Source organism: Globicephala melas, unplaced genomic scaffold (assembly GCF_963455315.2).
Source record: "Globicephala melas unplaced genomic scaffold, mGloMel1.2 SCAFFOLD_92, whole genome shotgun sequence".
NCBI lineage: Eukaryota > Metazoa > Chordata > Mammalia > Artiodactyla > Delphinidae > Globicephala > Globicephala melas.
Genome location: NW_027207267.1, coordinates 819,795 through 834,111, shown reverse-complemented (window position 1 = coordinate 834,111; position 14,317 = coordinate 819,795). Strand labels below are relative to the sequence as shown.

At 63.2% G+C, this 14,317-nt stretch overlaps 1 protein-coding gene across 7 annotated transcripts in view; it reads left to right on the top strand.

The window, feature by feature from the left end:
* The window catches only part of LOC132596371 (myelin transcription factor 1-like), a 102,487-nt gene that overhangs the window by 63,028 nt on the left and 25,142 nt on the right, over positions 1 to 14,317 (top strand). For 5 of the 7 annotated variants that reach the window (XM_060293368.1, XM_060293367.1, XM_060293372.1 and 2 more), the window contains 10 exons: positions 717 to 1,481; positions 2,596 to 2,730; positions 3,201 to 3,291; positions 4,319 to 4,432; positions 7,608 to 7,822; positions 9,110 to 9,297; positions 9,825 to 10,082; positions 12,726 to 12,880; positions 13,863 to 13,925; positions 14,040 to 14,108. In XM_060293368.1, coding sequence (XP_060149351.1) covers positions 717 to 1,481; positions 2,596 to 2,730; positions 3,201 to 3,291; positions 4,319 to 4,432; positions 7,608 to 7,822; positions 9,110 to 9,297; positions 9,825 to 10,082; positions 12,726 to 12,880; positions 13,863 to 13,925; positions 14,040 to 14,108 — 2,053 coding nt within the window. The remainder of the gene's footprint in view (positions 1 to 716; positions 1,482 to 2,595; positions 2,731 to 3,200; positions 3,292 to 4,318; positions 4,433 to 7,607; positions 7,823 to 9,109; positions 9,298 to 9,824; positions 10,083 to 12,725; positions 12,881 to 13,862; positions 13,926 to 14,039; positions 14,109 to 14,317) is intronic. The other 2 variants (XM_060293369.2, XM_070044770.1) reach the window with 2 other exon arrangements.

Genomic DNA, 14,317 nt, shown 5'->3' with positions numbered 1-14,317 from the left:
GGCCCCTCCTAGAGTGGGAGGACGTGGGCTGGCTGCTGAGCCCTGGGGGGTGGTCCTTGTTGATCCCAGGGGGCCTGGGTGTGGTGAGCACCCACTGCGTCTTAGCCGTGGCAATTAAAAGCCTTAAACTTTAAAAACAGCTTTTGCTGTTTATCAGTTATGAAACAATTTTTAAAAATTGGATCCATTCTTTTTTTTTTGTGGTACGCGGGGCCTCTCACTGCCGTGGCCTCTCCCGTTGCGGAGCACAGGCTCTGGATGCACAGGCTCAGCGGCCATGGCTCACGGGCCCAGCCGCTCTGCGGCACGTGGGATCTTCCCGGACCGGGGCACGAACCCGTGTCCCCTGCATCGGCAGGCGGACTCCCAACCACTGCGCCACCAGGGAAGCCCTGATCCATTCTTTAAGCTCCATTTTATGAAATGTAGATTCGCCTGATATAAGAAAGTACACATGACAGGGAGGACCGTTAATCAAAAGTATCAGAGTAATTCTCAGCTTCAAATTACTGCGGTGGTTTCTCCTTCCACCTCCCGACATAAGTTTACTGTGATCTCCAGATCCGGGCAGAGGGGCTGACAAAAACGGCCACCCCGAGCCCATTTCTGGGGGTTTGATGTCGCCCGGCGGCAGTGGGGCAGGCTGGAGGAGCCCCGCCTGGAGACCTGTCCTCTATTCCCCGTGTGCCTCCCACGCAGTTTCTGATTTTGTGCAGGGAGGAGCCCCATCAAGGCCCGTTTCGGATCCAATCCCATCAGCAGCCTCACGGGCTCCTCCAAGGGCAGCTACAGCAGCTATCAGGAGATCATTGCAACTTCTCTCCTAAATTTGGGCCAAATCGCCGAAGAGACACTGGTCGGGGAAGACTCGGGCCAGGGGGCCAAGCGGGGCGCCGGCATCGTGCGCCTGGTGCGGGAGGAGGCTGAGGAAGGAGCCACCAGCGGTGCGGGGGAGAAGGGTGTCTTCGTCCAGCCGGAGGACGCAGAGGAAGCGATCGAAGCTACCAGGGAGCGCTCCCAGGAGCTGTGTCCCCAGTCCCTGGAGGGTGTGGCCAGCGAGGAGTCCAGCAAGCAGAGGGTGGCCCTGGGCACTGAGCGGGGGGATGCCCCGCCTGACGCGATCTGCCAGGAGCAGGCCCCCCCCGCCCCCCGCCCGGAGGCCTCTGAGCCCCGACGCCCGGCGCCGCCCAGCCCCAGGCCCGCGTACTCCGTCCTCGTGGAAGTGCGCTCTGATGACAACGGCAAGGACGAGGACTCGAGGTCCCAGAAGTCCACAGTCACAGACGAGTCGGAGATGTACGACATGATGACCCGCGGGAACCTGGGCCTCCTGGAGCAGGCCATCGCCCTGAAGGCCGAGCAGGTGCGGGCCATCCGTGAGCCGGGATGCCCACCCGCCGAGCAAGGCCCGCTGGGCCCGGGCGAGCCGGGGAAGGCGGCAAGGCCCCTGGACGCCGCCCGGAAGAGCTACTGCAGCAAAGGTAGGCTGGGCCCCTGGGCACCTGGCCCTGCCCCGCCCCCTCCCGGGGGTGCGCAGTCCCGGACCCATGGGCGAGTCCTGAGGTCTTTACGGGCTGGGGGGCACGGGCGGGGGGAGGTGGTGTGGGCCAGACAGAAGCGGCCTGTGGTCGGTGAGGCAGGTGGCCAGGCTGGGAGCACTGAGCAGTGCAGAGCAGGCCCGAGCCATGGAGGACAGTGGGACTGGTTGTCAGGGACCGACTGACGCTGAGGTGCAGACGCCGTACGAGCCCCGGACAGAGAGGCCGGCGACAGCGAGCGCAGGAAGGCGGTGCCCGGGAGAGGCTTGTGAGCCCCTTAGGGTGCCCCTGCCTGCCCGGTGGTCTGAGGACAACTTCCTCCCATTTAAACCACACACACAGAACCCGCCAGGGCCCTGCCCTCCCTGGGGTGGGCTTTCTGAGGATGGTCTGTGAATTCTGCATTGTGGCTTCCCTACCAAAGGGGACGGATGGCTCCTCTGGAAGTTTCCCTGGGACACTGGCTATGCTCTGGGGACCGTGTGTGTCCTGAGAGGCATTCCCTTCTGCCCCACACTGAAAGTGACCTCTCTGGGCCTGCAGAGGCTCTACGAGGTCAGTAACTGAGATTTGGGGTCAAATTTCTGCCCAGGCCTTTATTAGCTGCTTTGGGTAAGTGACTCAGCCCCTCGGTCCCCATTACTGTCAAATACAAAGGACGTGTCCTGGCAGAGACCTTGTCACACGGCTTTACCTCTCTGTGCAGAGGCCTGGCCCCCAGCCCGAAGCCAGTGGCCCTCGCATGACATTAGCAGGACAGGGCAGAGGGTGCCAGCCGCCATCCGGGGGGGTCCCCCCTAAAGCCCGGCGGGTTCCGCTGTTTGTGGCTTGCCGCAAGCCGTGGGGAGCTTTTCCACGCGGACGGCCAGTGTGGACGGTCTCTCCAGGGTCCCCGTGCTGTCCAGCCACGGTCCCTTTTGGGCTCTTGGGCAGTCTGGTCACTCTCCTCTCTGGACAGCCAGAGTGAAGGATGGTGAGCTGCCCTGCCGCCTCCCTGCTCACCACCTCCCGCCCAGCTTCCCGGCTGCCCTCTGACGGATAGGCCTTGTGTGTTTAGATCCCTCAAGAGCTGAGAAGCGTGAGATCAAGTGTCCGACACCGGGCTGCGACGGCACCGGCCACGTCACTGGGCTGTACCCGCACCACCGCAGCCTGTCTGGCTGCCCCCACAAGGACAGGATCCCCCCGGAGAGTGAGTAGCTCTGCACGGCTCAGGCCGCCTCTGGTGTTTGGATGGTGTCCACATAGAGGAGTGGCCACCCAGGACCCTGTCCCTCTGGACTGGCACGTCCAGAAGCCCAAACTTGGGCCCTACAAGCGTGGCGACATGGAGCACGCCCAGTTACTCACCTTGAGATGGCAGCCTGGGTCAGGGCCCCTGGAAACCGGCCACAGACACGGGCACACGGTGGGGAGGCCGGGCCCTGGACCGGGGGAGGGGCCGCCGTCTGTGTTCTGAGGGCTCAGGAGAAAAGCCGTCCTTGCTTCTAGGCGAGGGGCAGCGATCGTGACCATTAAGTTTGTAAGGTTTCTGCCTCAGGGAGGCCAGGGTCACCGTGAGAGGGGGCGGGCGTGGCCTGACTGAGCGGGGACTGGGGCTCCTGAACCCTCCGCGCTGGTGGTGCTCACCGGCCCCCCCCCGCCCCCGACGTTGTCTTGCAGTATTGGCCATGCATGAGAACGTGCTCAAGTGCCCCACTCCTGGCTGCACAGGCCAGGGCCACGTGAATAGCAACCGTAACACGCACAGAAGGTACGGGGCTGGGCTGGGCTGGGCTGGGCTGGGCTGGGAATGGTGAGGGCCACGGAGGGGGGGGGTGCCTGCAGTGCATGCCCCAGCCTGGGACACGGTCTCCCTGTGTGCTGCCCTTTGGGGTGAGTGCACGGTCAGGGCAGACCTTTGGCGGGAGCAGAGCAGCACCTGGAGGGGTGGTCACCTGTGCCACTGTGAGTGGGGGTCCCGAGAGACCAGAGGGCGGCTGGAGGAATGGATGCGCGCAGCGCAGGGAGGCCTGCAGCCTGTGGGGAGAGCCCGGTAGAGACCCTGTCCTGCTGAGAGTCGGGAAACCTCTGGACACTAGCTTGTGCTCAAGGCAGAACCTCGGCAGCCGGGGCCGAGCCTGGCGGCTCCGTAGGGGAGCTGAGAGCCCGGTGCTTGAGATGTCTGCCCGGCTTCTGGTGAGAGGTCGCCCCGCCCTCGCCCTGAGGCACGCGTAGCTGCAGCCGTGGCGGGGCGTGAAGTGGTTCCGGCAAGTGACACTCCGCTGGAACGACTGGCCAGAGTTTCTGAGGCTAAATTCCCCGACACCGCTGGGACGATGTCGCCTCCCCTGGCTGATCGCACTTTCTCAGTTCTGACAGTGGAAGCCGCACCCGTGGCGTCTTGGGTTGGGTGCTTTCCTGGGCAGGACCATGTCCTCCAGGGTCAGCACCCAGCCCGTGGCCCGTGGGCTGATAGACTGTGAGCAGCTCTGGCTGGTGGTGAGGGGAGAGGAGGGAGGTGAGGGGTGGCCCGGGCCCCGCACCCGCCCGGAGGAGGTGCCTTTGCCCAGAGCCTTGAAGAACTTCCGGGCGCGTTTTGTCTCTGTGTCATTGGCTTAGAGTTTCCAGAGACAGAAGCTGGCTCAGCAGCAGGTGCTTTGAGGGCTTGAGGACAGACCTGGGGAAAGGCCCCTCTATGGGCAAGGCAGCCTCCCCTGAGCTCCTGCTGACGCCTGGCTCCCGGCTCGGACGGGCGGGGCCTGGAGGAGGGCTCAGCTGTCCTCCTGTCCTTCCTCTAGTTTGTCTGGGTGTCCCATTGCTGCTGCCGAGAAATTAGCCAAATCTCATGAGAAGCAGCAGCCACCGACGGGAGACCCCTCCAAGAATAGCTCCAGTTCGGATCGGATCCTCAGGTGAGTGAAATGAGTCGCAGACCGGGAGGCGTGTTTTCGACCCCGGGTCCGTGTGCCTGACGTGCAGTGAGGCCAAGCTCAGAGTCTGGAGCGGAGAAGGTTTGTTACAAGAGCCGAGCCAGGAGGACAGGCGGCTCGCGCTCCGAAGACTCGACTCCCCGGTGGCTGTCAGGCAGGGTCTTTACGGCCAGTGTGAGGGGAGAGGGTCCAGGATGGGTGATCAGCTCGTGGACCCTCTTCTGATCAGCTGATGGTGAGGGAATCTCAGCCTTACGGTTCCAAGCAGTCTGGGGTCCACGTGCTTGCGGTCAGCATGTCATCACCGTCCTCCACCGGGTGGGGGTCTTAGTTTCTGCAGAATGACTCAGAGATGCGTGTCAGATTGTTCCCTCTGTCTCTTCAGGAGGAACTAGGAGCCCCGTGACTCCGTTGTCCTATTAACTGACTGAACCTGCTCTTTGGAACTGGGTGGGAAGGGGGCTTCAAGACTGTTTTTTTTTTTTTTCCTACAAACAAGAATCAGGGACGCGCAGGGGCTTTTTTACCCAGGAAGGCCCTGCAGGGTCCTGCTAGGCTTCACGGCTGCCTCCGCACGTGCCCAGGGGGCTTCTCGCCTCTCCGCCGCTGCGTGTGCGTGTCCACGCTCGTGTGTATGTGTCTCCCAGGGGGGACTTGGAGGGTGGTTTCGTGGCCCCGACACCCGCGCGGCTGCCCCTGCCTCGCTGTCCCCGAGAGTGTCTGATGTCACCGCCTGGGATTGTTCAGGGATTTTTTGTGGAGTCGCTGGTCCTGTTTGGAGAGAGTGGGTTGCACCAGCCCAGGACCCCTGCTGTCTAGGGAGCCCAGGGAGCTGCTCACCCCAGGACAGACCCTGAACTGGGGAGCGGGGTGGGTGCCAGTGGCACCCTCCGGAGTGCTGCTCCCCGTGACCCTTGAGGTGCTGTGTGTTTAGGTGCATATGCACACGTGTGAGTGTGTGTGCGTGCAGACACGGCTCATCAATGAGGGGGCTTCTGAAAGACCCTTCAGAGCGAGTCTGCTTGGTGTGAACTCACCCGCAGGCCCCTGCAGGTGCCACGAACAAGGCCAGAGGCTGAGGAGCTTTCCCAAGGCCACACGCTCCCCGGCAGCCTGCCTTCAGAATCGCCTCCCAGTGGGACCGGTTCTCTGGCGCCCACCGTGCTGGGCGACTCTCCCTCACCCCCGTGTCCTTGCTCAGCGGACTCCCTGCTCCCTCATCTCCGAGGAGCTAGAACTGACAGATCGTCCCGTCTAGACTCTCTGTTCCACGTCTGTCTCCCAAAGGAGAGTGTGGGAGACCAGGGCCACCGTCCCCTGCACAGGCCCGGCGTCCAGCAGTCGCGAGCATGGGCGACGGCACAGACCATGGTCTGGAGGTGGGCGGGCCACCTCCGTCACCCAGCTGTCCCTTCCCTGGCATGTGCCTGGCAGAGCCTCTGCCTGAGCAGCGTGGCCTCCCACCTTGGCCTCAGGGTCACGTGCAAGTGGTCTCCGGGCTGGGCCTCGCCCTCCCGCACTGGGGAGCCCTTGCAGCCCCGCCCTTGGGGCGCCCTGCACTCCAGTTGGCTTCTTTCAAGCGGGTGGCGCTCAGGGTGGTGGAAACTGCTTCTTTCCTCCATCTTGTTCCTGTTCCTCTGGCTTCTTGTCGGGTTTCTTGCCTTGATCCAAGTCACTGACAAAACGTCAAACTACCAGGCAGGTGCGTCGTGGCGAGGCCAGGGTGGGGGCCAGGCCGCTGCCAACTGTGGGGGCTGTGCCCCGGGAACGCGACTCCGTCTGTCTGCCTGTAAAGTGGGCCGACAGCGTTATCGCCTTCAGAAGTTTCTCATGAGGCTGGATGAGGCAGGGCTGTCTTGTTTCCGGGCCCTCGGGGAGGAGGCCAGATGGTGGCAGCTGTGGCCGCGGTGCAGAGCTTTCCGTCCAGGCTCCACGTGCTCCATGGAGGGGCCAGTACCCCAGGGTGTGGGGAGAATCTCTGCAAAGCTCTGCGGGCATCACGGACCCTGAGTCTGCTGCTGGCGGAAGCCCCGGCTGAGGAAGCCACCAAAACGTGGCGCAGACGTTAAGTGTAGGACTCGTCTACCCCCGGGGGTGCCTGAGCACTACCAGCCGCTTCTCCGATGCCACTGGCTGGTCCAGAGGGGCCCCCGCCCTTGCTGGGGAAGGAGAGCCGTCGGTTTCACCAGCCACTTCTCCGATGCCACTGGCTGGTCCGGAGGCGCCCCCGCCCTCGCTTTCCCAAGGCCCTGCAGAGCCAGCCTATCGCGGCTGCAGGGTCTTCCTGGCACCCGGCTCCCATTTTCGGGTCACACCTAAGTTCTCGTAGTGCCTGGCGCCCTGGGGGCCTCACCACTGGCTCCTTCTTAATTCCGCCCACCACCTTTTCCAGACTGAAGTCACTGCGTGGCTCTCCCAGGCCTCCTCCGCTCTTCTCTCAGCTGACTGGTACACAGGCCCCTCCGCAGACCGGTACAGACCCTGTGGCCTTTCTGTGCCGGGCTGGTCTTTCTCCCGCCGTGGCTCCAGTGCTGTCAGGGCTGGTGTGTTCGCACCATCTCTTGTGCATTTAAAAATCTGAGCTCTTTCAGAGCTTCAGTAACAGTGGCTGAATGCTTGCAGCGTCCTTTCATGCGTGTCTTTAACCCTTGCAGCAGCCCCTCCGGGGGCATCTCAGGTGACTTTCAGCAGACGACCTGGAGGGCTAAGGGCTGAGTCGGCCGCCCTGAGGCTGATTCTCAGAACCTCCTTCATGTCCCCTCCAGGCACCCCAGCTCCCTCCCCTCTGGGGAATTGTCAGTTATTCCACCACCAGAATTCTGCCTCGGCTGCCTGCCGCCCTAAGGATGCTCCTCTAGGGCTCCCGGCAAAGGCCTCAGAAACCTGCTCTCCTCATTCCCTCTGTTGACGCGGTCCGCAAGGGGACACGCACTGTTTCGTCAAGGCTCCTAGTGCTTCGTCCCTGTGGCAATTCTTCCTGCACATCAGCCCCTAGGCACCCTGTAGTGGTGGACGTGAGGGAGGGCCTGCCTGGGTCTCTGTCCGCGCCGGGGTCTGAGGGATGGCTGGGCCAGGCCATGGCACGGGGCCTTGAGATGAACAGCACAGAGTCCTTGTGTCCTGTCTTCATGATTCTCATCTCCGTCTCACGCCCCAGGCCCATGTGCTTTGTGAAGCAGCTTGAGGTCCCTTCGTATGGAAGCTACCGGCCCAGCGTGGCCTCCACCACACCCAGGGCCAACCTGGCCAAGGAGCTGGAGAAGTTCTCCAAGGTCACCTTCGACTACGCAAGTTTTGACGCTCAGGTTTTTGGCAAGCGCATGCTTGCCCCAAAGATTCAGACCAGCGAAACCTCACCGAAAGCCTTTAAATGTAAGTTGGGGAAGCTGCTCCCGGAGGTGTAGCGTCTGAGGGGCAGCGGAGGGGAGCCCTCAGCAGCAGCGTGTCGGTCCTCTCCACCCTGCGGCCCCAAACGCCCCAGTCCCCCGTGGCGGCCTTCTCAGAGTCCGTGTCTCACCCACGTTGCTGCCCACACACTCACCATCAAACTGGATGTGCCTCCTCACTACACGTGAAACAAACCCAAGTCCGTTATGCCGTGCGCGTCCACAGACTTAACGACGTCGCTGCCGTGGTTCACCCTACGAGCGTGCCCTCCCCTGGCTGTCCGTTCCCAGCCAGTTTATTCCAGCTCAAGGGCTGGGGGTCTGGGAGGGTCAGACAACCGCTGTGCTGAGCCTGGGTACCCGACAGATGCTTCCTGCGCGGGGACCATCTTGCTGGATACAATGTGACATTAGCAACAAACTTTCCGGGTGCTCGTCGCGCTAACAACATTCATTCCGCCAAACCTTCCGGAACAAGCCTTCCTGGCTTATTTTTTGGGGGGGAGGGGTCGCTTATTGCACTAATTTGTGAGTTGCAAGCCTGTTAGCCCTGGAAATACAAACAGAATGGAAAAGCGCCCCAGTGCACTTGAGATTGGAGCTGGCGGCCCCTGGTGGCTGTTGTCAGCCCCCAGAATTGGCAGTGATGAGTCTCCTACAGGTTAATGATACAATTGCCACCTGGAGTGCGAGTGTCTCTCCGGCTTGTTAGGACTGGGGGCTTCATGCCTTCTCGCAAGGCACCCACTTACGCTGGGGCGCTGGAAATTTGCTGGCGATATCCTGATTACTCAGAAATCATACCTGAGAGTGACCTTACGGTTATAGCACAGTTACTAGAAAAGATAACGTTTGATGCCCTCCTGTGTCGTGTTTATTTGAGCTAATGTCATTCACCAAAGCCGTGGCTCTTGGCGGAAGGGGCGGGGCGACACCGAAATCAGCCTTTTGAGGCGTTGTGATAAACTCTTCCTACTTGACTGATATTCCAGACGCTCCTCCTACTTGCAGACTTTAGTCTCTAATGAGCATCACCGACAGACAACTTGCTTTGTTTGAAATATCGGGGGCGCTCGAACGTCTTTGGAGGCTTTGCCCTTTCTGCCCAAGTTAGGTCAAGAGAGAAACGGCCTTCTCAGTGCCCGACGGGGGGGGGGCTGCGGTGGGGCCAGGCTCCCAGCCATCCCGAAGTACCCCCCACCCCCACCCCATGTCTGCGTGGCCACCTCCCGTTCAGGTTGTATATCAGCCTGCTCTTGTTCCCTTTTTGCAGCCAAACCTTTCCCAAAGGCCTCTCCCCCCAGGCCCAGCCCCTGCGCTTCGTCCTCTTCTACAGGCTTCGACTACGCCCATGACGCGGAGGCCGCACACATGGCCGCCACGGCCATCCTGAACCTCTCCACGCGCTGCTGGGAGATGCCCGAGAACCTCAGCACGAAGCCGCAGGACCTGCCCGGCAAGGTTGGTGTGTCCCCTGCCAGGAGCCCCTGCTGAGGCAGAGAAGGGCGTTGGGATTTGCAGTCAGGGGCACGTGCTGCCTGCACGAAGGGGGCTCAGCAAACCCAGGGTCTACTAGGTGATTCCCACTCTTTCCTCTTCTCCCTCCTGACCGTTGACCCTGCTGGGCAGAGGCATTGGATGGGTCCCCTCCGAACTCTGTGCGCTGTGCCTAAGGGGGCCCAAGTGGCTGTGCACACGTGTGTTCCCATATCTCGCCGAGTCTAAGGGCCCTGTGCGTGTTTTTGGGCCCACACGAGCTGCCGTGTCAAGGGTCTGGTTTTCCAGCGCTGGAAGCCTCAAGGCAGTGGGCACTGTGGCCCACATCAGCCTCAGGACGCTGTCTTCCCGCGTAGGCTCTTCTCTTCCTGTTTGGGTCTGCTCTCTTTGGAGGGAGACGCTGTCTGGGCTTCCGGTGAGCTGAGTAAGGGACCAGAGGCACGCGTGGGAAGGGGGTGGGGTCTGACACAGGCGGTACCTTTGCAATGCAGGCCACGGACATCACGGTGGATGAGAACGGAACCCTGGATTTGAGCATGCACAGACACCGCAGGCGGGAGAACGCTTTCCCCGGCGGCGGTGGCGGCCCCGGCGTGACCTCACCCGATGCCTCCCAGGGCCAGAGCATCACTGCCCCCAGCAGCTCCGTGACCTCGCCCCAGTCCAGCCATGCCTCCCGCCAGGACGAGTGGGACCGGCCCCTGGACTACACCAAGCCCAGCCGCCAGCGAGAGGAGGAACCCGAGGAGGTGGGTCCTGGGGTCCTGAGCCGGCAGAAGGTCGAGCAGGCGCTGGTGGTCAGTCTGCCTTACCCGAGGGCGGGTGTGAACGCGCTTTCGCTCCAGGCAGAGCCTCCGTGTGTCCTGCCCCTTTCCACCCAGGGTCCTGCGCCCTTCGGGCAGCTAAGCCCACCTTCTTGGAGGGGTTTTCACCATTGGGCCAGTCTGTGGCCTTGTCCCCTCCGAGAGAGAGGTGGCCTTCTCGCCTCTGCAGAATCACTGTTCGGCACCAATGCGGTTCTCCGAGAGCACGGGGAGGAGAAGGGCTTTTGTTCAGACCCCACGGGGGATGATTCGGGAGTGGCTCCGAGTTCCTCGTTTCTGTGGGCCTCCCGCCGGACCTGCTGTGTCCAGATCAGGGACACCCAGAGCTCTGGCAGCAGCCTCTTCTCACTGTCACCAGGACACTCCAGGCGCCTGGCTCCCTGGACGGAGGCAGGAGAAAACTCCTGGCCTCAGAAGCCCCTTGGGTGGCCAGCGGCCAGAGTCCCAGGACAGTACTGCCTGGTGAAGGGCCGCACACCAGGCTGCTGTGCTGGAGCTGTAGTCTGGGGGCAGTGGAACACCCCCTTCCCAGTTACTCCACCCAGCTGAGATGGGGGCTGATGCAGGGCTTCTCCCCAGAAGAGCCTCCCGAACAGCAGGGCCCTGCTCTGAGGGCTCAGACCAGGTGGCCTCTGCACAGTGTGGACAGGCCTGTGGGTGCCCCCCCAGCCCTGCCCTCCTTGCCAGCCCCCACTCCCAGGAGGGCAAGGGGGGCAGGTCCCTGTGCAGGAGTACGGGGTGGTGAGGGTCCCACCCTCAGGGCCAGCTAGGGCCCCTCTCTCTGCAGGCTTCGCATGCAACCCCACTTTACAGAGGAGCCGACTGAGCCCCAGGCCTAGGTCTTCTGCCTCAGTCACGTGGCTGCAACTCAATGTCTGGCCTCAGAAGAGGGACACCTCTTCAGAGGGAGCCCCCAGGGGAGGGAGGCTGGCTGAGGGTGCCCACCCGGGGCCGGCAGGAGGGCCTCTCCCTGGCTGGTGGGCCCCGCCTTCCTGTTCCTGTTCTGGGCCACCAGCGTAGCGTCCCCACGTCTGCTGTCACCCTATCCAGTTCTGCCCCCCGGCCCCTCCTTCGGCTCCTTCCCTTTCCCTGCCCCTTTCTTTGACCCCCAGCTCAGGCTGGCCTCTCTGGCCACGCTGCCCCTGCCCCCTCCACGTGCCCTCTGAGCATCCTTCTCCCCTCCCGGGACTGTCATGCCCTCTGTGGATGACCCTGGTCTCAGAGGTCCTGTGGTCCCTGGCCACAGAGGCCTGCCGCTCTGCCCCATGGTCGACAGTCCACTCTCCAGCAGGAAGCCTCAGCTGACCCCCAGGCCCTTCCTCTCCTCCCCTGTGTCCTGGGCACAGATGCCCACGTCCTACTGGGTGACCCCCCAGAAACACCTCCTGCGTCAGGCCTTCCCAGTCCCTCTACCATGGCCCTGGATTCCCTGCTCAGACTCTCCTTCTAGCTCTGTCCGAGGCTCCTTGACCATCCTCGTGGGGCTACTGCCCCACTCTTCAGCCTTGCCTCACCCAGCTCTGGCAGCAGCCCCGCCTCAGGTCCCCCAACACCCCAACACCGCTGGCCCCGTGTCTAGGGGCCTCTGGGACGCTCCCTGCTCTGCAGCAGCCTCTACCCCTATGCTTCTGGGAGGCCCCCGCTTCTCCTGCAGACTGGGCTTGAGTTGAGGGGCTTCGTCCACCCAGCTGCGCCTTGTTCAGTAACAGTACCAGTGGCGGCAGTGACCTCGGCGTGACACGGTGCCGAGGGCCCTTCCTCCTTCCATCCCCAGCCGTCCTGGGAGGGGCAGCTATTCTTGCCAGTTGAAAAGTGTGGCGCCCAGGAGGTCGGACAGCGTGCCTGGGACGCACAGCAAGTACCAGTCCTGAGATCTGAATCGTGATCCCCCACGGGGGTAGTGGTCTGCTGCAGCCTGACCTGGAGGGCACTGACCTTCCTGACTCTCGTGGACTCCTTCCCTGCGCCCAGACGCAGGGACTGTCCCTGTCCACCCCCTGCACCACAGCACCCTGCCCGTGGGTGGCGACTCAGCACGTGCAGGCCCCGCTTTTGAGGCCAGAGTGCTTATTCGGTGCCGGCTGCGGCCAGGTCGCCGTGCCAGCTGGGGCTCGGTGGGGCCAGATGGTCCCGAGGTCACGTACTCTGTGCGTCGTGCCGTCTCAGCCTCGTAGCATTTCAACAAACACGTCCTCAGTGCCACTGCCTACTGAGCGAGCGCATCCCCAGCCCCAGAGGAGCCGCCCTCGGCGTACACTCTGGCGTGTAGACTGCAGCCCAGGGCGGGTAGTGGGAGGTGACCCACCTGCCTGAGTCCGCGGAGGGCGTCAGGAGCCGTGGTGCTGGGCAGCGCCCGGGTCTCCTCGTTCCCGGGCAGCTCAGGAGCAGTGGCTGAGGTGAGGCAGCACCCCAGCCCCTCGGGGCACCGTTTCCTGTGTCTTCCTCCTGCTTCCAGAAGACAGGAGACTCCGGAAGATGCCTCTGAAAGGCCCCTCTCCCTCAGCCCCCGGGCCGGGCGCCCGGCCCCCCGCCAGCTGGTTAAAACCTCTCCCTGCTGGTCTTTTGCAGTCAGAGCCAGCAGCCCATTCTTTTGCTTCTTCTGAAGCAGATGACCAGGAAGCGTCGGAGGAGAATTTTGAGGAGAGGAAGTACCCCGGGGAGGTCACCCTGGCCAACTTTAAGCTGAAGTTTCTCTCCAAGGACATAAAGAAGGAGCTGCTCACGTAAGTCCCCACCTTGGGCGGCAGGACCCCTCAGGGCACCTCCACGGCCCTGAGAGGAGCTCGCCTTGGCGGGAGCGCCCCGTGCTGACCGTCCTGCTGGCCTGGCTGCCTTGGTGGGCAGAGGCTGGGCCTCCGCTACTAGGCCCCTCCTGGGCCAGGCAGTGGGGGAAGGCGTCCTCTCACCCCTGCACCACGCGGGCCTCTAACCCACTCCTTCAGGCTGATAAAGAGTGAGGGCAAAAGCCCCCGTCTGGCCCACAGAGCAGACAAGGGCCGAGGGGAGGGGACCGCTCCCGAGCGCCCGCTGCGCTCCTGGCCCTCGCGCCCAGGCCTGAGGTGCGCTCTGCCTTGGGCTCCATGACCTCAGCTCCGGCAGCCGAGTCAGTTTAACCAGGTGCCACTGGAGAGGGGGCGGCTACTGGTAGACGTGCGCTACCCCACGGCCTTCTGGCCGGCCCCCACTAAGAACCACCTTCCCTAGGGAGCGTGAGAGGCCTGGCCCCTGCCCCTCAGGTGATCCAGCCCCCACCGATGCTTAGAGTCTGTTCCTGGGGTTCCTCTTCCTGCCCCGAACCCCGCCAGCTTCCAGCTTCCTCCTGCCCTGTAGCTGGCTCGCCCCAGGATGGCTCTGGTCTCTCCCTCGGGGAAGGCCCTGCCACGTCAGGGAGGGGCTCCCTGCACACCCATCCCCCAGCACGCACACGTGTGCACGCACAGCACGTCTGCTTTGGAGGCACCCCGACTTTAAGCTGAGCTTCACGTGGGTTCCCTTTGCTTCTTGAGTTAAGTTGCGTGGGAGAAGCTTGTAGTCGGAGAGGCGAGGGCCCGGCCCTGCGGGCTGGTGGGGACGAGACGCTCCTTGGCTTTCCGGTGAGCCAGAGGCAGGTGGCAGCTGCCCTCTCCGAGCGGGCTCAGCCTGGGGGGGGCGGGCCTGGCGGGGGGGCCTCGCTCTCTGTTCTGACGCTCTGTTTCCTTTGTCCAGCTGTCCCACCCCCGGCTGTGACGGCAGCGGCCACATCACTGGGAACTATGCTTCCCACCGCAGGTTCGTCCCCCACTCGGGTCCGGCCCGGCCTGGGTGCTGCGTGGTGGGTCTTCCTCCTCTGCGCCTCTGCTCCCCCTCTTGGCTCACCCCGATATCCCATCTCTTCTCTTTCAGCCTCTCTGGTTGCCCTCTTGCTGACAAGAGCCTCAGAAACCTCATGGCTGCCCATTCTGCTGACCTCAAGTATGTCTGCCCTCCCGGCCTCCCGTCTCTTGGGTGGCTTCCTTGCTCTGCTCACTCCTTCCATGAGGCTCCGGCCAAAAGCAGCCTTCTGCGGGGCTCTGGCACAGGCCGGCCCCAGCCCGAGGCCCGGGGCCGTGGGGCCGAGAGGCAGGGCCACGGAGGGGCTGATTCTGCTTGGCTGTCGCCGCTGCTGCCTGTATCTCCCTGCT